At 46.5% G+C, this 23732-nt stretch overlaps 1 protein-coding gene across 2 annotated transcripts in view; it reads right to left on the reverse strand.

Annotated features, from left to right (window-relative positions):
* The window catches only part of LOC135210924 (carboxypeptidase D-like), a gene marked incomplete at its 3' end in the record, with an annotated part of 572526 nt that extends 553939 nt beyond the window's left edge, over window positions 1-18587 (reverse strand). The window contains 1 exon segment of one of the 2 annotated variants that reach the window (XM_064243890.1): window positions 18424-18587. In XM_064243890.1, coding sequence (XP_064099960.1) covers window positions 18424-18580 — 157 coding nt within the window. 2 annotated transcript variants of the gene reach the window in all.
* Between the last annotated feature and the right edge of the window lie 5145 nt (window positions 18588-23732).

Genomic DNA, 23732 nt, shown 5'->3' on the forward strand with positions numbered 1-23732 from the left:
GAACTGACGCTACCCTCCCCCCCCCGCCCCCCCCTGACGGTCGCCTCCAATCACTTGCGCGTACGTCCTGGTTGGTCCTAAGACCATACGTGGCACGTGCGGCGTTGTGACAGGATCGTGAGCGGCGCACCTCTCACGATCACTCCTAGCTACCTCGCTCTTCCCGGTGTAGCCCGAGGAAGTTGAAGGTAGTGGAGAGACGACCTGATGCTCCCCCCACCCCCCCCCCCCCCCCCCCCCGCTCGCTGGCAGGACCAGCGTACGTGGGGGGCTGCAGCCGATCACCAACCCGCGCGGTGGGGATCGATCTGCAGGCCTGGCCGTGCCGCTCACCTGTGGCGAGCGGCTCGACTGAGCACGTCGACCCCGGTCCCGTGCGTCAGACGAGCTGCTGCTGGTCATCGTATCCGCCCGGTCCCTGTGGGAGCGGCGGTCAGGTGACCTGCAGAGCTCACTTTCGCGGTGAAACCGGTGAGCGTCCTCGCGGCACGTCAAACCGCTGGTAACCAGCGAGGCTGGTACCGTTGGTCGAGGGGACCTGGGGGACCTCTTCCCAGCATCAACCCGTGGCCGGTCAGAGACCGTCACGTCCACCCGAGGTACCGCGGTCTGGTCCTGCGAGAGCGGCCGCTGGCCTGGCGAGAGTCACCTGAGCGGCTCTCGACAGTCCTTCTGCTCCGTGCCTCGGTCATGACGCTGAGCGAACTCAGGCGTCTTAACTTTGGCTGCACGGTCACCCGAAGGAGACCGTACACTCGGAACTTCTCGCGGACGAGAAACCGAGCCGGTACCTGGCTTAGCAGCAGAGCTGCCAAGACCAGGCGAGGGTGTACCAGCGGTAGCCAGCACACTTGGCCCTTGGTCCCCGTCTTCTTCTTCTCAGAAGGGGAGACGGGCCCCGTTCCCTTCCCGAAAGGAACAGGCAGGACCTAGCAGAAGAACCCCCCCCCGTTCCACACCGGAGGGTGTGACGAGCCCGTTTCGAAGTTCCCGAAGGAAGGAATCTTCTTAGGGGGTGAAAACCCCGGTTTACCCAGCTGGTCGCTGCGAGCATGCGGCCCGCTGGCCTGGCGAGGTGCAGCCTGAGCGGATTCCTCGCCCAGCCTTCTGCTCCAGTGCCGTGGTCTTGGCGCCGAGCGAACTCTGGCGCCGAAACTTGGCTGCACGGTCTCCCGAGGGAGAGCGTACACTCGGGATCTCCCGCGAACGAGAGACCGAGCCGGAACCTGGCGTAGCGGCATCGCCGCTAGCACCAGGCGAGGAAGTACCAGAGCTAACCGATACTCCTCTGGTCCCCGTCTATCTCTTCCTTACGGAAGGGGAGACGGGCCCCGCTCCCGAAGGAGCAGGAGGACCAGCAGAAGGACCCCCCGTCCCACCGAGGTGGGACGGGCCCTTAGAAGTTCCCGAAGGAGACTTCTTAGGGGGGAGAGGCAGCCTTCTTCTTCTTCGGCTTATGGGCCTTAGAAGTCGAAGGGGAAGAGGCAGCAGCAGACGAAGACGAAGATGACACCTTCCTCTTCTTTGTCAGCTCACGCAGGACAGTCGTCAGGTCCTCCATCCAGGCCGGAGTCGGGCCTATTGCCGAAGCAACACGGCCCGACTGCACCTGTCCGGAAGGACCTGGGACTGGGGAAGACACACCATGGGCAGGACCAGCATGGACAGGCGCAGGAACCAGGCGCGACAGGCAACAGACCAAATAGCTCAGGAGCGGCAGGAACAGCGGCAGCGGTAAACACAGAAGGGACAGCCAGCCAGTCAGCGGGAACCACATCAGCGACAGGTACGGCAGGCCCAGCCATCGCCTCGTATGAAATCTCGGCAGCCAGCGGGAACCTGGTACTGGCGGCCGGTCTAGGGGCGAGCTGCTGGAACAGCGGAAGTCTGGGGCTTGGCAACAACCGAAGAAAAGCACAGGCGCGGCGGCATACCCCACTCCTCGGTAACTGGCCGGCGACCGGTCCCTAGAAGCGGCAAGAACGGCGTCACCGACACAGCCTGGGGTGAGTGTAGACCAGCGGGGGGAAGCAGCATAAGCGGCCGTGAAGGTTTGTAGTGGAGACCACTCCAAGGTCACCGCCCCAGACCTCGGCTAGACGCTGCAGCAGATCGTGGATGCTAGGCACGCCCTGCAGCCGCAGTGGCCCATACCTGTCCAAGGTCGTCTCCCACGGATGTAGCACCTGCGGTAGCACAGACAGATTAGTAAGAGGGGTTCCCTCACGCACGGGGGGGGAGACATGCCCCACCCCGAACGCAAGGAAGACCCCAAATACAAAATACAACGAAGAAGCTGAGCGGGGGGCAGGAAGGAAGACGAAGAATCGGATACCAAGGGGAGTCGCGGAGAGCTTTCCGACGACTTCCTGGCCGACCTTTCGCTTCCCCTACCCCCGCACAGCAGTGAAAAGTATATGAAAATGAAACAGAATACTGCCCTTGCGATTCACTTCATAGAAACTTAAAGGGGAAAAATCAATTCACGGGTAAGAACGGAAACTTGATCCAAATAATATGATGCTATCATAAAATATATATGAAAATGACAGAATAACTGCACTTGCGATTTCACTTTCACAGAAAATAATCGTAAGGATCATTCCCGGGTAAGAGCGAAATTGATCCAAATTAAATTATGCAAATAAATAAATGAAAATGAAAAGAATACTGCATTGCGAATCCACTTTCATTGCATTTTATCATACAAAATTAAAAGGCTCGTGCCGAGCGCAATCACGCTCTCGGTAACGAACGCACAGGGCAAAAATATAATGAAAAAAGTACTTACATTTTTCAATTACACACTTTCGCCCAAATACATGACTCGGCGCGCGTCGGCACCGAGACATAATTCAAGGGTTCAATTCATGAAAAGAGAGGAAATCGCCGCATCTACGGCGATAGCTCCATGTTGGTTCATAATTAAGTAATGAAAATGAAAACAGTGTACTTACAGTTTCATTTTCAAGTCAAACAAACCATTAGTAGAAAACACAATATAACAAAGCATACGACGATGAAGCGGGCAGAGAGCGATGACGAACACGTCCTTCACACCCGCGGCCGAAAGCAAAAGTGATTCTTCACCTCTCGGGCGCGCGGGTTGCGCGCGACGATCGGACAAGCAGTTAATTACCGTTCTCCCCTTGTTCGAAGCTCACGACCGTCCCAGCTGCCGCTAGTTACCTTCCTATTGTTAAAGGACCGAGGGTTTGTATTACGTATCGGAACAAATGAAGAAATATAATTGCTAATAGATATACATATACACAATGATACAAAATAGAAATATTACTTAAAATTAACTTAAGGTTAATAATATTTCTTAAAATTAACTTAAATTTAACATATATATACAGGGCTTACATGGAATATATGTTGAGATTAGTATCTGTGTATAGTTAATATGTACAAAGAAATAAAGCAATTATAAACAATAAACTGAATAGAACAAACTTCAACAATAATATAATAAGGAATGTATATGACTTAGTATACAAAACCCGTAACCATTGTAAATAAGATGTGTCACCCTAGCATAAAAATAAGGGGATCACATCAAAGAGATCATTATATACAATCAATTGTGAGTGACCCTAGCAAAAAAATAAGGGGCACCCACTATACCATCATAAGAGCAGCTAAGACTCAAGGTAAACGTAGATGAACATGGCAGTATAGACGAACTGTTGGGTGAGATAGGTAGAAAGGAGAACTGGATCTTCTACTAAAGATTAAGCAGAGTCGGGGAAACTATGTTACCCGCCGCAACTGCTGAAAATTTCAGAGCTTCCAAGGACTTTAAGTAATGACGCTTAAATACTGTCGGCGATTTCCATCCAGTATACTTTTTTAAATCATCGAAATTCATTGTGTTGGAAATAGTTAATTGAGGTGGCTACTGCCCTGACATCATGTGCTTTAGGGAAGGAATCAGGATTGGCTTGCTTAATAAAGTACAGGATCTGTTGCCTGATGCCTTTAATAGATAAAGTACCACTTTTTCTCTCTTAAAGAGAGGACCCGATGAGGATGAGGATGTCCTGGACAGAAAGGCTCGTAAGGTTGATACTGGACAAAGAGAAATATCTTGTGGAAGGGGTACAACCTTCCACGGTTCCCACCTCATCAAAGGATCTTCATTCTTTGCTATAAAACTACGTTCGGAGAAAGTAGAACTTCCCCTGTGGGAAGAAATTCACATGATCCGGATCTCTGGATAATGCCGACAGTTCTGAAATTCTAGCTCCTGAAGCCAAGCTTAATAAAAATAGAGTTTTTCTTAAGAGCATTATAAATGAACATGTGTTATTATCTGTTTCTGAAGCCAGCTTTAGAACATCATTTAAGAACCATGATACTGACGTAGGCCTCACTGAAGGTCTAAGTCTAGCACAAGCCTTGGGAATAGACGAGAAGTAAGAGTCTGTCAAGTCTATGCTGAAACCGAGTTGAAAAATCTTTTCAAGGCTGACTTGTTTGTCGTAATAGTGCTAGCTGCTAAGCCTTTTTCAAATAAACGATCTGAAAAAGGATATAGCTGAATTAATTGTCATGATTCTAATATCTGATTCTCTCAGGAAGGTTGCTAACTTTTTTGACTGCAGCATCATACTGTCTCAAAGTTGAATCTCTTTTATCACATTCCAAGAAGAGAATATTTTGAGGATCAATATTCGCATCTCTTTTAGCCGCAAACTTCATGAAGTCCATAAAGTTAGGGTTTTGAGAATTCCTGAGGAAGCGAACACAGTTTTCGTTTGTACTGACTGGGAGAGCCTGGGATTGGGAATTCGAAGAGGACGAAGAACCCAGTTCCAGAATGAGAGGGTACCATTGCTCTTCGGCCAGTCTGGGGCTACTAGAGCCACTTGACCCTTGAACGTCCTGAGTTGTTCAGCACCTTCAGGAGAAGATTCACTGGAGGAAAGACATAAATCTTCTCCCAGTTGTTCCAGTCTATGGACAGGGCGTCCGTGGCATAGGCCCAGAGGGTCCAGGTTGGGGGCCACATAACATGGGAGTTTGTGGTTCGCTTGGGGTTGGGATGCGAATAGATCCACTTGTAGACCTTGGAACCCTCTGAAGGATCCATTGGAAACGAAACGTGTTGTCCAGTGACCATTCCGTCCGACTCCAGAGGAACTGATCGGGATAGAGCATCTGCTATGGACGTTTCTCACTCCAGCTATATGGGTGGAGGAGAGGTGCCAACTGAACTTGTCCGCCAGGGAGAAGATGGCTACCATGACATGATTCAGATGACGTGACTTGGAGCCTCCTCTGTTTACACAATGGACTACCACTGCGCTGTCTAAGACTAGCTTTATGTGGGAGTTCATTGGCGGACGTAACCTTTTTAGAGTCAAGAACACTGCCATTGCTTCCAGTACATTTATGTGAAGCTGACGGAACTGGGGTGACCAGGTTCCTTGAACATTCTTGAACTGAGAATATCCTCCCCAGCCGCTTAATGAAGCGTCCGTGTGGATGGTAATCCCGGAGGAGGAAACTGAAGGGGTACTGATATTGACAGGTTCTTGACTTTTGACCAAGGGCGTAGACGATTCCGTAGAATCTGAGGGACTGATGATAATTTGTCCCTGGACCTGACATTTGCTCGTGAGCGCCAGATTCTGGTTAGGTCTTTCAGTTTGGCTTTCATCAAGATGTTTGTCACTGATGCAAACTGGAGTGAACCCAGAATCCTTTCCTGGGTTCTCCTTGAAGCAAGTTTTGTGTCCTAGAAATTGCTTTACTGACTTCGCTATTTCTTTTCTCTTGGCTGATGGAATCGACAGAGTATGGGAGGATAGATTCCATTGAATGCCAGCCACTGAAAGTTTGACTTCGGAGTGAGTCTCGATTTGGTCCTGTTTTATCTTGAACCCTAGATATTCCAGGAACTGGATTACTTTCAGTGTTGCTTTGAAAGACATTCCTCGACTGTTGGAGCCCAAATTTAACCAATCGTCGAGATACGCTACTACCATGATCCCTTGCGATCTTAGTTGTTGGACGACTACTTCCGCCAACTTCGTGAACACCCTGGGTGCTACGTTCAGACCGAAGGGAACTACCTTGAAGGAGAATGCTTGATCTCCTATCTTGAAGCCCAGATAAGGGCGAAAGTGTCTTGCAATAGGGATATGATAGTATGCGTCTGTAAGATCGATAGAGGTGGTGACGGCCCCACGGGGAAGTAAGGTCCCCGCACCTGCGAGATGGTGAGCATCTTGAACTTGTCGCAGCGAATGGCCAAGTTTAAACGGGACAAGTCTAAGATTACTCTCTTTTTTGTGAGCCTTTCTTTGGAACGCTGAACAAGCGCCCTTGAAACTTTAATCTGTTGACTCTCGCTATTGCTCCTTTCTGAAGGAGGTCCTCCGCATACTCCGTCAATTCTTTGGATGGAAGTTGAAGGAAAGGTCTGGGTGGGGGCGGATTCGCCACCCAACTCCAACCCAGGCCTTTCGACACAATACTTTGTGCCCATTTGCTGAATCCCCACCGGTGGCGAGAGAAACAGCCTCCCTCCTACCTGGAAGTTCTCATTGATGCTGGTAGCCTCCGCGGGCCTCCCGAAGTGTTTTCCTCTATTAAGGGACCTTCCTGATCCTCTCTGACGAAAGGATCGCTTACCTCTGCCTCCCCTACCCGAGCGGTCATACTGCTGAAAGGCCTGGCCTTCGAACACTTGATTGAAGGCTGGGGAGACAGCGTAAGAGGTGGAAGGTTGAGGCTGGGGGAAATCACATAGATAGGCTGTGATTGGGCCTTGGAGGTAGAGGGTTGGGCCGCCTGCACCAACGGAACAGCCGAAACAGGCTGGGCGAAGCGTTGCTGTTTCTTTTGGTAAGGCTGGAAACGTCTGGGTTTCCTCTGAGCCTTACCCCTCACTGCTTGGTCTTGGCGTCTCTTTGCAGTGAGACCCCAACGATCCTTTAAGGCTTTGGTTAAGCCTTGTAGCTTCCGCCTGGACCTCCTTTACCATTGCATCGGGGAAGAGGTCTGCTCCCCGATGTTTGATGAAAGCAACTTATTCGGTTCATGCCGAATAGTTGCTTCCTGGAGGACATGCTTCCGACAATTCGTTCTGGCTGTGGCGAACTCAAACATGTCAGACTGTACCGTTTGAGTCAGTGACTTGGTGATCAGCTTGAATAGTGGCTCGGAACCATAAGCAATGGTAGCCACTTCTGTCATGGCCATGGAGTTAATAGACCTGGCCAGCCTAGACTTGGCCTCAAACTCTGCCTGAATGAGGCTGTCCGGAAGTCTAGGCAGCTTCTCACCAAACTGCTCCATAGCACAGTCTGGTTTGAGTTTGCCCGCCAGAAAAAGTGTTGGGCAGGTCTTCCCACAAAGCTCCGGTTGAGGAAGTAAAGGAGATGTAGGGTCCGCTTCCTTTAGCTGCGGTAACGACTCCCCCTTTTGGGCCGCTGGGATAGTGACCGTAGCGATCTTGGTAAGGAAGGGAAGCGGAGTTCCCTCTTCCATTGTGAAAATGGTGAATGGACTCTTAAAGGGTTGTATCTTCGTATTTAGAACAATCCATGTCCTCTAAGCACCTGAGCCATTCTCTTTGAGCCTGGTCACGTGAATAGAGGACTGTCTCTTTAGGGACCTTTGTCATCTCGCGTCATGGCAGCGGCAGTGAGCTGGCTGTAGCCAATGAACGGCGGTTGTAGATCCTCCGGGTAGAACTCGAAGTCCTCAATTCTTCGAGTTCCACACTCCGGGATAGAAATAAGCCCGTCCTGGAAGGGGGCGTATGACGCCACCCTCCAGGGGTTATTCATAGAGAACGGAGGCAGAGAGTCATGAGGCGGAAGCTGGAGCTATACCTGTGCCGAAAGGTGGGGGAGTAGCTAGCGGAGCCTGGCTCAGTTCGGCGATAATGTTATCCCTGGGAGTTAATCCTGTCGGACAACCGGGAGAACATCTGCTCCATACTGTTCTTGAGAGAACCGACCAAATCCCCCATGTGTTGCAACAGGCCAGCATTGGGATCCAAAGCCGGAGCTGCTGCGGAGGTGGTCGGGTAACTCTGAACAGGTACCAAAGGAATAGGAAGAAACGGCTGACTCCGCTGGAGTATGTGATCTCTCCTTGAAGATCTACTCCTTGAGGATTTGGAGCCGGACCCAGAAGCTCTAGACCTCTCTGCTCCGGGGTTTGTAGCCGGAGACTTGCGAGATGTTGACGCCGACGACGTCTTTTTAGACGACGACGACGTCTTACTCAGGGTTTTCACTACCGTCTGTCCTTTGACCTTAGGTCTTACGGAGGCATCAGGAGAAGTATAAAGGAGCTCAGCTCCTGTAAAGCCTTGGAAGGAAGCTGGAGAGTTTGCAGGAGTAGAAGATCCAGTGGCGCCCAAGGGAAGCCCTTGGGCGTCCAACGTACTCACCTCGACCAACAGGTCGTCAACACCTACCATTGGTTCAATATTTAGATCCAGTGTCGCGACTTCCGACGAGATGTCTGGCCTGGTTCAGTCAACGAAGCGGCGAGCTGCTGCTGAATTGCCGCTATAGTCGGGGCTGGTCTCTCTCTGCTGTGTCGACGTACCCGTTGACTTGCCGCCGGGGAAGATCAGGACCGCCAACCTCTTCTCAAGGATGTATGGCTGTCCCTTGGCGGTGTTCTTGCCAAAACCGCCGACCAAGCCCGCAGGGCTTGCCAGGGCGGTGTCTCTAACAGCGGGAGCCTGGAAGAGAGGGTATTTGTTAGTTTTTTAGTTTAAACTTAAAATTAAAACTTAAGTAATAGGTTAAACTAAAATTATAGAGGATGCGAGATCCCATATAAAATAAGCTTAAGTTTAAAATAAGAGATTAAAATTAAACTTAAGAACTATAACCTTGTAGGATTAGCGAACGGAGTTGGGAATACTTTCCCCGTCTAAGAGCTTGGCTCACCAGATCATAGCAAATAGTGCAGGTCTCGTGAAACCAGACTTGAAGGTTCCCGTGCGGAGTCGCGCATGGAGCATGGGATCTGCAGACTTCATGCCCACAGGGGTCCTGGAGCATGGCATTACATCCCGGATGCTCACAGTTGGTGGTCTGTAAGTGAAAAGATACATGAGCATCCTAAAAGATATCACTTACAGGCTAGAGGTTAAAAGAACTCCGCTGCATGCCGGAGACGCGAAAAAATTTTGGGCATAACCCCTCCTTACCGCCTGAATAGGCTAGAACCCGGAGAGATCCGGTGTGAGCAGGCAACGGAGGGATTTGGCTTAAGGTAGCTTAAATTAAACTTACTATAGTTTAAATTAAATACTAATTCTTAAACCTATAGCCATCGAACGTACCAGGACTCGATGCTGTTCAGCCTGCTAGGGTCTGGGTTAGCTACACAACGTGTTGAGCAGCCACCACGGGTCCCAAGGAAAACGATCCAAGGACCTGTGGGCAATATCCAAAAGGTAGAAGGAGGTGCCAGTGGTCTGGTTGTACCAGACCCCTGCCTTCAGTACCTGCGCCACGGAGAAGTTCTTGTGTAAGCTCGAGGAGTGTACTTCTAGGTCATCTTGGTGCTGACGAAGAGTCTTCAACACTCAGCCTGGGATGTAGAGTTTCTTCAGAAAGCGCGTCGCGCTTTCACAGGACAAAGCAGCATCTCCTTCGCATCGAAGGCGGTGAAGTCCATTAGGGAGGGGATTGTGAAGGACTCTAACCGATCGTCAGGAACCGAAGGGTTCAGAGTCTTCGCTACGAATTCGGTACGAAATCGAGCGTCACGAATCCCCATCCCTGGATGCTTGACTTCGCAGGAAAAGTCATGCAATTACCTCAGAGGAAAAGAAGGGAATGGTCGTATGACCTATCCCTCTTCTCGACTTCGGTGATGTCCTGTACCCATACTGGTCTATCGTCTGCAGCGAAGTTGTTTTTCTTCTCGGTAGTGGATAGGACACCGACACTCAATGGTGGGTGTCGATGGTATGGGTACTGTGACAAGCCGTTAGGACGAAGAAAAGACTGTTATGGAACAACCGAACTAAGTCCACAGCGAAGTTCGTAACAGACTTGGGCGCTCTGACAGCTGCCGACTGACTGCGTTCGGTAGGAGGCAAGTTGTCCAAGCACCCGAGCAAGTCACGTGACCTTCGCCTTAAAAGGGTTATGCCAAGAGACTAAACAAATAATTTGTTCGTCACCGATGCCAGAAGGCAAGGTGATGACTCTCTTAAGCATGTGCCCAACAGGCGAAAGTCAGTTGCCTTCTAGAGACCGAGGTCCTGATGGCAAGATATCTCATAGTATAGTTGATTCTCGGCTAAGGAGAAACAACACTATGTGTCGTTGAAGACGAAGGTGTACAGAAAATGCAACCTACGTCTTCACAGCTGAACCGAGAGAAGGATTCTCAAGATTCTGAACCTGTGCTACAAAGACTGAGAACGCTAACCGCTATTCATTGCTGTCCGGTGAGGATCGTAGTGCAATAAAAGAAGCGGAGCGCTTTTTCAGTAATGAAGACGGAATACTGCCTGAAGAACTGCTTCTCATGGGCTGAACATTTGGAAGTAGAGCTGTCAGGTCGGAGAGTAGGCGATGTCTTCTGACATATCTGTTAATTCGGGGCGAGCAATGAATAATTGCACACCTACGAATACGAGATATTTTGAAGACAAACTCAGATGTCTGCAAAAATCATTCGCATTATCGCGGTGCGATGCAGCGGGTGACTAGTACAGACTTCTGTTACCGTGCGGTAAACAGAAAGATGAAAGTGTCCAAGAGATATCTCTGTTGAAAATTCTCGCAATGTCGAAGGCGATGAAATCGAGCGTCACAGCAGTAGATGGTCCTTCATTATTGCGAGAATCCCCGTTAATCAGAGACCTAAGTCCATGATTGTTGGGCAGAGATACAGTTCGGTAGTCAATCAAACCAGGGGAGAGAGAGACGTAACCGACCGTGCATCTCCGAGACCTAGCTGATACTGAGCCGCTATCAGGCAGTTCAATACGCAGTAGCTCTCGGTGACTCGTCATCCTGAGTTGCCAGGTAATCCATTATTCCACGAAGGAATGCGTTCGGCTAGAACCATCGAGCATAAAGAATACGCTCGAGCAATTATATTTAACCGAAACGGATTTCGGTAAATACAAAAGCTGATTTGGTGTTGTCATGACAATACCAAGTATCTAAAATCGAAACTGATAACTGCTGGGAGGTTGCAGGCAACCCCGAGTTGCAGTTCAATTAAAGATACAATTCGTCTCGGTCACAAACCGTAGAGTTAAAACTAAAGGTATGCCGCCTACCCCCCGGAAACAATTCAACTGTTAAAAGAATCATGTCGCGAGGTACTATACGTAGTATATTTGTAGGTTCTGTACCACGACCTCCATCCTAAATTCTTTTCCTCTCGAGGAATGAGAATAAGGATTGGAGATCGACCGCCTTCGTTCTCTAGTCAAGAGAGTGAAGGAGAAGTCTTTCCCAAAGGAAGCTTCAATGGTGAACAGAATACCGAAGACGATAGTTCAAGCCAAACTGGATGTTCCCCGTCCGTTCTTCTCTATTCCAGGTTAATCGCCATACTGTGAGATACCCTTCTTCCAGCAGCAGTCTTCTTCCAAATGCTAGAAATTTACAGGAATTCGAGCATAAGCGAGGTTCCCGATTATCGTGTAACAATTATCGGGGATTCTCGCTCACTTTGGACCGTGGTCTCGCTTAAGTGTTTGGAGATCGTAAAAAACTCGAACACTCTGAGTGCGCTAGAAATTCCGTAAGAATTCTAAGCACTCTGCGAAACCCACCGAATTCGTCAAACGATATCGGCTGGTGGTCCTCTCGATTCCCGTAGAAATCGAGAAAGGGGCAGGATCCCTCCTCAACGACCGGGGCTTACGTCAGGTAGGACCCGAAGTCCCCCGGTAGCGCAGCCCCTAACGTGGGATCTTACAGAGAAATCTCTGTAGGATCCCTCCCCTTTCCCTCGTAGCCGTAAGGAGAGAGGGAATGGGGGAGGAATTGGATACTGGCTCGCCTTCCCAGCGGAACTAGCAGTTGGAGAAGAAAAGGAGCAGCCATCGCCTTACGGCGATGGCCTCTCAGAGCCTGGGAAAACGTATCGTCAGGAGAAAACGTTTTCCCCCCGAGGAGGGTTACGAACTCATACTGTAGGTAAGGGTCTGCCGCCACTGTGAACGTCGTCTGGGTGGGGCTGATCGACACCTGACAGGAGAGAGCCGATACCGTCCTCCGACTCATTCCAGTCCTCGTCGAGGTCGAAACCCCAGGAGGACCGAAGGGGTATTCAATACGGTGTCCGAAGACACGTAGAAAACGCCTCTGTGCAGTAGAGGAGGTGAAGTAGTTTGTTCGATCCGGAGGCCAACTGAGAGAGCCTTCTTGTCCGGAGACGAGAGACTACCTGGTTCAACAGTCGGCAAGCTCCGATCGCGGCAGACCCACCGTCGATTTGGGTTCCCTCTCGGGCCCCAAAACGACTCGAGCCGAGACGTGGCTCTGCTGGTGGGAGCGGCGATCCTTCCCCGAGGCCGTCGTGCTGACGAATCAGCGCCATAACCTCGGCAAAGTTCCTCTGGATCTCGGAAGTCACAGCATCTTGCAGAGTGGGACCGTTAAGCCCTTCGAACAAGAGCATATTCCGAGAACCTTCCTCCTAAGAAGGGGGAAACAGCGACAGCCTCTCGGTCTTCTCCATCCACTTGCGCATACGTCCTGGCGGTCCAAGAACCGTGCCTGGCACGTAGGGCGTCGTGGTGGGATCATGAGGGGCGCACCCCTCACGATCACATCCTCAATACCACGCTCCTCCCGGTGTAACCCGAGGAGGTTGAAGGTATCGGGAGAGGTGCAGAACCATGACGCTCCCTTCCTCGCTCGCTGGCAGAACCAGCAGGCTTGGAGGGCTGCAGGCGATCGTCAACCCGCGGTTGGGTGGCGATCGAGCTGCAGGCCTGGTCGAACCGTCTCGCTGTGGAGAACGGCTGGACTGAGCACAGCGGCCCCGATCTTGAGTGTCAGAAGAGCTGGTGCTGGTTGCCGTACCCTATCGCTCTCTGTGAGAGCGACGGTCAGGCGACCTGCAGGCTCCACGTCACAGTGAGACCGGTGCTTGTCTACGGCACGTCACGTCGCTGGTTCCAGCCGTGGCTGGCACCGGCGAACGGGAGGACCTCTTCCCAGCCTCAGCCCGTGGCCGGTCGTGGACCGTCACGTCCCCGGGTAGCCAGCTGGTCGCCGCGAGAGCGAGAGCTGGTCTGGTGAGAGTCGCGTGAGCGGCTGTCACCAGTCTTCCGCCCCGTGCCGTGAACCTGACGCTGAGCGAGCTCCGAGGTCTGGTTCCTGGGCTGCAACGGTTCCGCTGGTAGGACCGACCGTGACACTCCGGTACCTACCTTGGTTGTCCCGCGAACGAGAGGCCGAGACGGACCCTGATGCAGTGGCAGAACCACTGACACCAGGCGAGGAAGTACCGGTGTTAGCCGGTACCCCTCTGGTCCCCGTAGTCTTCTTCCTTGCGGAAGAAGAGACGGGCCCCGCTCCCGAAGGAGCAGGAGGACCAGCGGAAGGAACCCTCCGTCCCACCGAGGTGAGACGGGTCCCGAGAAGCTCCCGAGGGAGACTTCTTAGGAGGGAGGAGGCAACCTTCTTCTTCCTCGGCTGTGAAGCCTTAGAAGTCGAGGGGAAGAGGCGGCAGCCGACGACGATGAAGAAGATGACGACGACGACACTTCCTCCTCTTCTTCGTCAGCTTCCTCAGGACAGACGTAAGATCTGCCATCCAGGGCGGAGCCGGGGCTGCTGTAGCCAGAATGCCACAGGGCCCCAGGACGCACCTGTACAGACAGACCATAGTCTGGGTAGTACCACCACGAAACAGGGACGACGTCAGCAGGTATGGGCATCTCAGGAACAGCAGGCACAGCCAGCACAGCATCGGTAGGGACAGCCACGCAGCAACGGCAGACAGCCAGCGCAGCAGCGGCAGGGACAGCCACGCAGCGAACTCATGGACGTCAGCCCAGAATCGGCAGGTACGGCAGGCAGCACCGGAAACACAGGAAGTGGAGCAGCAGCCAGCAACATCCTGGTACCGGCGGCAGGTCCAGGGGCGAGCTCTAGGGCAGCGGAAGTGTGGTCGCGGCAGCGCGGCAACCACGAGCGGCGGCGGCACGCCCCCCATCTCGGTACTGCGAACGGCACTTCACACGGCTGTAGGCAAGACTGTTACACGTGAGGCGAGTACACAGGTGAGGAGGGACGTCGTCACCTGGAGCGTGGTCACCACTCCATGGGTGACCGCAGTAGCCCCGACATAGAACCGCAGCCCCTGGACACTAGCACGCCCTGCAAATGGAAGGACGCCCATACCTCACCAAGGTCCACCCTCGTGGCAGTAGCTAGCACCTGCAGAAATAAACAGTAGTAGCAATTAGTGGGGGGGGGAAGTCCCCTCGCGCGGGGGGTGAGCCCTCTCCGAACGAGTGGAAGACCCCGAATACAATTGTACATCGGGCACCAGAGCGCCCTCCCCCGCGCTCGACGGATTGGGCGAGGAGAAGAACGCAGATAACCTCCCCCCCAAGGGGAAGGGGAAGGGCCATCTGTGGGAGCTGAGCGGGGGGGTGGGGGGTTTCTCGTTCCCCACCCCCGCACAGCACCCATTGTACCCAACAATAATAATAAGAGCCCGAGAGCAATCGTGCCCTCGGCCCGAATGCAAGGGCATAAGGATCAATTCCCTGACTGAGCAGGAACTTGAATCCAAATAAATATTGATTGCAATCAATAATAAAAGGAATAAAATGAAAAAGAATCTTGCATTACGATTCACTTCACAATGAATAAGGGCTCGGATCGAGCGCATTTGCGCCCTCGGTACCGAGCGCAAGGGTAAAAGGATCCATTCCCGATTATGAATGGGAAACTTGATCCATACTGAATGAGCAATTCAAAATATATATGAAAATGAAAAAGAATACTGCGCTTGCGAATTTCACTTCATACAAATAAAAATAAAAAGGGGAAGGAATCAATTCCCGGGGAAATAGCGGAAACATTGATCCAAGTAAACAATGCAATCTCAATAAAATATGAAAATGAAAAAGAACTGCACTTGCGATTTCACTTCATTCAAATAAAAAGGGGAAAGGATCAATTTCCGGGTAAGCTCGGAAACTGATCCAAAATGAGTATTGCTACAATCAAAATAAATATATGAAAATGAAAAAGAATACTGTACTTGCGATTCCACTTCCATACAGAATAAGTTTTCGTGCCGAGCGCATTCGCTCGGCAACGAGCATACAGGTCAAAAAAAAAAATATAAATGAAAAGAGCACTTACTTACGATTTTCATCTACACATTTCCAACCAAAATATACGCTCGGAGCGAGCGCTCTCCCTCCCCCCCAACCCCCCAAGCCCGCCCTCGGCACCGAGCCATACACCAATACGAGGATCATTTCTGGGAAAATGAATTCCCGCACTTACGCCCTTCAGTCCCGGCACTCTGGTAATCGGAGGGCGTGGAGAAACCAAGATCCTTTAATTCACAATTGAATTCAATGGAAATAAATATGAAATGATTGTACTTACAATTCAGTTTCACTAGATAAATAGAAAAAGAAAAACACAACCATGCGAAAGCAACGACGATGAAGCGGGCAGAGAGCGATGATACACGTCCACACGCCAGCAGGCCGAAAGCAAAAGTGATTTGTTTACCTCCCAGTCGTGCGCGCGCGCCTGTCGGACAAGCAGTTAACTACCGAACCCCTTGTTCGAAAGCTTACGACCTATCCAGCTGCCGCTAGTACCTTCCTATTGTAAAAGGACCGAAGGTTTGTATGCCGTGTCGGAACAAACAACATTTTGTTGCCTATATTAGTGAAAGTATGAAACTTGTTATTCCCGGGGTTATGGTTTGAACTGAATTCATTCTTACCTTGTAATCGGCAGTTTTTATCCTTACTGCCATCACAACTGAAACTCCACAGTGCTTATTTGATTGTTAGTATACACATTTTGGTCTCAGTTCACTCCACATTGCACTTTAAACCCGTTACTGTTGCTGGTTCCTAAGCGCGCGCGCCACACACACAGTTACGAACAGCAGACGACGAAACTGCAAAGTTTTATTCCCTAAATTGTTTACTTTACTCGTTATTTAGTTTAAATTTACTTTGTTATTTAAACATTTTAATTTAATTCATGTATATTATCCCTTTTTTGCAACCAAATTACCACAAAAAATTACAGATATTTCTAAAGTAGACACAATCAAATGTTTCTAACGTTTTCGTACATCTGGCTGCCGAAAACCATAGAGGAACGACCATGGATAAGTGCATAGAGGAACGACTACGGAGAAGTGAATTATATACATATTTTTTTTTTTTTTTTGCTTTTTTGTTTTTGCTAGCACTTTTAATAGATTTCAGTCTATAGTATTAGTATTTTTGAATTTCTTTAATAACCGTATGCCAGAAATAAATGTAACCTTTAATGTTTGCATGCTTTAATGTTTGCATGCTAAGAATGGCAAAATCATCGTTGCCACATTAGTGGAGGCTTCACACATACGCTGTTTCATTATTATAAACAGTTTCCATGAATTCTATTTGTCATAGTAATGCAATAATGATAAAATTGCTTTAATAATTATGTATATATACTTCCAATACATAGCCTAATTTCACGAATTTCAACGTTTTGTGTATAGTCTTATACCCAGTTTGGAGGGTCAACACATAACGAATGGCAACAGAGAGAGAGAGAGAGAGAGAGAGAGAGAGAGAGAGAGAGAGAGAGAGAGAGAGGAAGGCGAAGGAACGAAGGAAAGGGGTGGCGGTGGAGGGGGGGGGAGAGGGTAGGTGGAGCTTTATACGCGTGTTCGTATCCATTTCTGCATAATGGAGTTTTTGTGTTGGTACAAGGACAAGTGTCGTTATTCTTTACGATTAGTGATTCACGATACCCTTATAAATTACGGCACTGGGTGTAATGCACTATACAAAATCTCATTCTGATACGAGTGTTCGTTACAGAAATAGGTATTGCCCAAAAACGTGCTTGCACTGTCTCTGAAACCCATGGTAGGTATGCTGCTTAGTTGTCAATCAAGTTTTTTGTAATCAAGTATTTTTTACAAAAAAGCTATTGAATAAATTTGTATTTTTCTCAATCAAAACATATGCCCCTCAATGCTAACTTTCCTCTTTTAACGACTTTCTGGTCATTGCAAATTCGGCCCCATAATTTCTTATGGTGCGAAAACAGAGGCGCATCGACTGAAAACGATTGCGTCACACTACGGCGATAATCCGGCAGTAAAACATCTTCATATATCCAAAAAGTAAATAATGAAGATATGTATGCGCATTACGATTAGGTATACCAATTACATGAAGAGCTGATAATCTGCATGAATAACTGGTAAACTGTTCTGCAAGAAAGTTGAGTAAAGCAATTATTTACAATAGGTACGAAAGTCGAGATGTCGTGACGTCATAATACAGGACTTGAAAGAACATTCGAATTCCAAAAAATAATTACTTAAATTTGAGTCAGAATCGAGTTACTTTTTCAATAACGAATATTTTCAAATTAATCATCATAAATATGTAAAATGTTGATGTTTTACTATTTATTTAAAAAATTATCGAAGTGCACGCTTCGTCGTCGTCTTCTGCAAAACAGTTGTTTACTCGGTGAGGAAAAGTTTTCCGTTTGTTGTGATAAAAGAGCCCCAGCGTCTGTGGGCACAAGTGGTGTGCGGATTTATCACAGGAAATGGTTAGTTTATTGACACAAGCGACTCCGTAAACATCAAGATGGCGTCAATCTTCTAAATACCTCGAGTTGTAAGTAAAAATGTTGAACGCGTTTTGGTGAGATTTGCACTACGTTTGACACCCTTTTCAGTACCCTCTGTTTAAATCTTAAAATTTGGCCTTAATTTCTAACTTTGGAGAAAATACTTCGAAAGGAGAGTAGAGGTCTTTAGCTCCGTTTCTCACCAACAACAAGTCGCGACTGATGCCCATCTCCGGTGTCAGGACACGTTATAATGTACTTTCTCGGAGGGTGGCAAGCGTTGATTGTAGGTGGCCTGTTTGGCCTGCCGTGGTGTTTTACCCTAGTTCTGGCCACGATTAAAGTTAAAATCATGTTAGTAGGCTATATCCCCATCCTACCTTCCTATAACCTCAAAAGTAGGCTACACTTTGTCTAGGGTACCTATCTACCTACAATTAATAGCTAGGCTACCTAGGTAGTCTAGCTACCTAGTAGCTAGGTAGGCTACGTTATCTGTCAAAAGTCACCCCAGTCGAGGTTAGCTAACTTTCGTGTCAGTTCTTTCCTGCAGTGTTGAACTTCCATTAAAAGATATTTCATTGCACCAAAAGTTTTTTCTTACCTATTGGAAGCATCTGGGTGGCCCCTGAAGCACTTTTTTCTTGTAAGCATTGTAGAATAAGAATTAAGATGCTGAAAACTAACTTTCGTCTTTCCATGATACGACACTTGTTTTGGGTGTAGGGGGTGGAGGCGGGTATAGGGGCCGGGAGACACATCAGACTACATCCAAGAAGTTTGCACTAGTTTTCTTTGTAACAAAACACAACGTTAGTCGTTAACAAATATTGTCGTGAAACCAGATATTATAGGGGAAATGTGGCTTTGGTACTTTGATGGTTAGCTCATTTCTTATATCAATGACTTTCTTTGGATATGTTAAAAGCTGAAATAAACCCCTATTATATGTTTAGTTATATCTCCTTATATAGTATATAAATAAATCAGATACTTGAGGAATATATAATTGATTAAAAATGAAGTTTCCCCCCACCTTTCACATCTCGTTCATAATAGGCACAAAAATATTTCAAGTGATGACAAAAAAGAACATAGGGTATAAGAAATTCTCTTTTACTCATGGTAGAAAGTTAGTTGTTCTTTTAAGAAAAATGATTCATTGTACTCAGTGGCCTTGTTAAAAGTGCAAATAAAATGATTCTCTAGTTTTGAAAAGTTTTGGTTCGCTGATTGGAGGCTCGTTCGCCTGTTACTTTTTATATTATTACTTTGTTTCATGCACAGCCGCCCTCTCTCTCTTTCGCGTGTTGTCAATTTAAGTATGATACTATTTGCTCTCTGCCTGTCAGACTAAAGACACACACACACACACACACACACACACACACACACACACACACATATATATATATATATATATATATATATATATATATATATATATATATATATATCTATATATATATAATATATAATATATATATATATACTATATAGTCTAGGTTTTCAGGTAACGAAGAAAATTCTAAAGTCAATGTTTATCTCTAAATTATTTTTGTCCATTTTACACAACATACAGTAACATTCATCTGAAACGAAAAACTAATGAACAATGGAATTAAAGGGAAGATAAGTCTGAGAAAAACGAAATATGCACCTCATATTTATCAGAAATAGATGACGAACAGTGAAAATATATTAGGAAAAATTACTTTCTTCGAAAGTCTACACTTCTCAAAACTTCAGTCGCATTGCCGCGCTAAGGCTAAGACAAAAAAGTAAGATAAACTTCGAGACTGCCGACGGATATCTGAGGATTAACACGTTAAAAAATGGGATGATTCCAACAGACACGAGCAAAAAGTGGAGCTTCAATGGGGTGTTCAAGCTGTAGCTACTGGTCATATTGCAGAGATATTTGTCGCGGGCGGATTTTCCCCCGCCAAGACATTAAGATACGAGAATAAGAATACTATTTGTATGCATATACACTTTTGTCAGTCTTCTTGCCTGGAGACACGGGTCGGAGAATGGTACTGTGTCATAGTTGACACTGTGGGTATGAAGACTAACGTTTACGCTGCCTGGAAAATAGGGTAGGCCTGTCCTACCTGCTATTACATGATATTCCTTGTGTGTATGGGTCTAACTACTGATGAGGCCAGGTGATGTCTTCCCACTGGGAGGCAGTTGAAGTGCTGATTTCCATTTTAGGGGTATTGAAGAAACTTCCTGGTATTCAGCTTGTTTCTTTATTACTCATTACATCATGCCAAATTTCTCCCAGGCCTAGTCTCCAGGACTTGATTAATTTACCTAGTCTTCAGAACTCCTGGACTAGATCCCTGAACTAGATTCCTGGACTAGATCCCTGAACTAGATTCCTTGCAAGGGATGGATAATCATTTGTATTAATAATTTGGTAAAATAGCCAAATTGAAGGCTGGACCGGTTGACGTCCTACTCACATCAAAGCATTCGTGATTCTTACATGTGTTGCTAGTGTTACCAAAATGCAGACGAAAGATTCAGGGCAGCGTTCCCATACTCAAAGTGAAAGATAAACAAAACAAGGGACTGGCTACACTGCCACACTCGTGTCCACAACAAAAATGAAAACATTTTACAGTTCCAATCACTCTTACAACAGTAGCGCAAAGATATTAGAGGAGGATGATGAATCAATTCCTAAATAAATCACTAATTATTAAAGGAATATTTTTCCCATTACATAATTAATGTGTATTTAACATCACATCAACAAAAACAGGAAGGAGAAACTGAATGGCAGAACAATGTCACTTAAGATCAAACGTGGACGTCCTACAAATATTAATATTTCATTTTAGTTAACTAAAAGACTATAGTGCAGTGGTTTCCAACGCCCACTCCCCCTTTTTTGTCATGCCCCACCTAATCACCTCTAAAATCCTGATATCCCTCATGGTGATATATAATTCTTATACATTCACGTGGAGGAAGCCGAAAAAGCTATTAACTTGGTTTAAACATTTTCGAATTGGCCCCTTAGAAATCAAATTACCTCCTAGTGGGAGCTACTACACCCCACGTACGTGAACTCTGCAAGGAAACTTAAGATACTGTTTTTTTTTTTTTAAATCTTCGGACATATATTGTTCAATAATGCCACACCTGGCAACTCTTAAAAGGGGGCGGAGCTTCAAAATCATAGCTTATGTTGCTTTCTAGATTTCCATCAACTTTACACCATAAAGATTCTGTTGAGGTCCTATAATCATTTACACTTGAATGTAGAAGCAGGCTCTATATTATTCGTTAATTGGTTTGGTAACGTCAGTTCAGGGTAGAATATCGATCATCCTTTTTTAAAACCTATTGTGAAACCTTATTTATAAGTAATGTTTGACACTAAACTGACGTAAAATTCATACGTAATTAAAGACGTATCTTAAACAATGAGAGAAAGGGTTTTAAAATTTGGGCAGTACTTGTGGAAATCGTGAGGAACAATACAGTAAAGAATGGAATATTATGACGATAGAGAGAGAGCGCGCAAGCATAGGCCTATCGATAGAGATACTTAATTCATTATATTTACTTTGAGAGATTAAGTGAAAATATTTTTTCAAATGTTTCAAAAGTGGAGAGAGAGAGAGAGAAACTTGGAAGAGAGAGAGAGAGAGAGAGAGAGAGAGAGAGCGCGCAAGCATAGGCCTATCTATAGCGATACTCAATTCATTATATTTACTTTGAGAGATTGAGTGATAATATTGTTTCAAATGTGTTTTAAAAGTGGAGAGAGAGAGAGAGAGAGAGCAAAATCTGCTCATGTGAAAGCTTAGGCCTATTTATAACTACTTAATTTCATTATATTTTCTTTGGGAGATTGAGTGGTAATATATATAGTTTTAAAGTATGTTTAAGAAGTGGAGAGAGAGAGAGAGAGAGAGAGAGAGAGAGATGAGAGGAGCGAGAGAGAGAGAGAGAGGAGAGAGAGGAGAGAGAAGAGAGAGAATTATAGTACTGGTGAAGGACTTGTGACGGGGGTAAGGCAGAAGAAAATATAATGAATTAAGTATCTCTATCGATAGGCCTATGCTTGCGCGATATGATATGACGGTCAAGATCGTGCTGCACTATGCTAGATAAAATTTGAAGGATCACAATATTCAAGTTAATTCTCTAAGAAATTCATACCCTAATCTTGATTACATTCGACAGTTGCCGTAGCATTCAAAGATTGTAAAAAGACGGAAAATTTTAGACACAGGGTGCGGTCATTCTTGCTCTCTTGATATAGTCTTTACTTTTGAAAATCGGGTTTCATCCACAAATCATTCACGAAAAAAGCTGTGTTAAGTAAAAATATTTATTACCACAAATAACTCAATATGTATTGAACAGGCAATTAAAGTTTTATATCATGGGAGATTTTTCAGCCTCGCGGCAAAGAAATGCAGTCGTGCAGGGCTGTAGGCTACTACGAACTGCTTCGTAATGGGAGCATATAGCCAGAAAATCTTTGAGCTGACATGCTACTTTAACCTTGATTAAGATTTATGTTTAAAGGCAGTAGCTTTGTAAACAGCAACTAGCATTCGATCCATGTCAACGTCAAAGTAATCAAAGTGTGAAATCCGTTACGTTAGCCAGTATCCAGTGACTTGCGCTTTCCCGCTCGAAGTTCTAAGGCTCCTCCTCAGTCCTCACATCATAGAAAACGCTCTTACGGATGCAACAAGATTTGTTCAACCTACCTTAGCCGTCGCAACATTGAGTGCCATTGACGTCAGCTAACTTTAATCGCTTTGGAATACGAACATAAGTTTGTAGAAACTAAAATAATTGCATTCACCACTTACGATGATGCAATATATCCCCGTTCAAGAAGCAAAACGAGTAAATATTGTCGTCGTGATACATAGTACTAAAATCAGAAATTTACATTCTATCTACCAGAACTCTATGAACGAATCCATCTGAGAAATTCCAATTACTTCGGACATATATCGTGTTTTTAAGTATCTGAACGGTTTTGTTTTGCAGTTTTAATTTATATGATATAATTTGCAGTATATTTTCATATTCTAGAGTAAATTTAGCGATATTATGTCTTTTCAGTAAAAACAAATGGGAAATTGGATGAACGAAAGCTAATGAAAACTGTATCTTCAGTTTTCTTGTCGAGTGTACATTGGGGAACCACTGATTTAGTAAGTATAAGAATGGAAAGTGTACTAATTAGTTGATAAGGAGCCAATGTCAAGTAATCACGTCTGCATGAAATAGCCCAGGTATACGCGTCAGAGCAAATACTTCATCTTTCCAGTAAAAAAAAAAAAATAATAGCCATGAATTATTTTATATCTCTCTCTCTCTCTCTCTCTCTCTCTCTCTCTCTCTCTCTCTCTCTATGAGAAGGATCTCTTTACGATATTAATTTTCCGGTTCTTTGAGATTTCTTTTATTGTTGGGGACGTTGGCGAGGGCGGGGGAGGGGGGGATGACATTACTAGCGCTGTACCCCTTTCCACCTTGCAAATTAGCACTGTCCTTACTTACGTAGGTCAGCACTCACACAGAGAATTTAAAGCGAACGCATCCAGCTGTTGGTCATATTTCATTAATATATAACATTTCCTGATTACGTCAACTACAACTACTTACGGGAAGACGAAAACAAAAATTAATACACTGTTGGCAATAATTACATTCTAATTGTGAACATATTTTCTAAGACACATTTTGGTTTTTGGTGCAGTGTTCTTAACTCGCCAGCACAGAGATTTTTCCCTTTAGATTTTATTGACCAGTGACTCAATTGTGCGTGCTTTCATTGTGCCGAGATGGAATTTTAGACGTAGACCATTATGTTTATTGAAAAATTACTGCTAGGATTTTTTCCCATTTAATTGGTTAAAAGGACAA

This window comes from Macrobrachium nipponense, chromosome 4, assembly GCF_015104395.2.
Source record: "Macrobrachium nipponense isolate FS-2020 chromosome 4, ASM1510439v2, whole genome shotgun sequence".
Lineage (NCBI taxonomy): Eukaryota > Metazoa > Arthropoda > Malacostraca > Decapoda > Palaemonidae > Macrobrachium > Macrobrachium nipponense.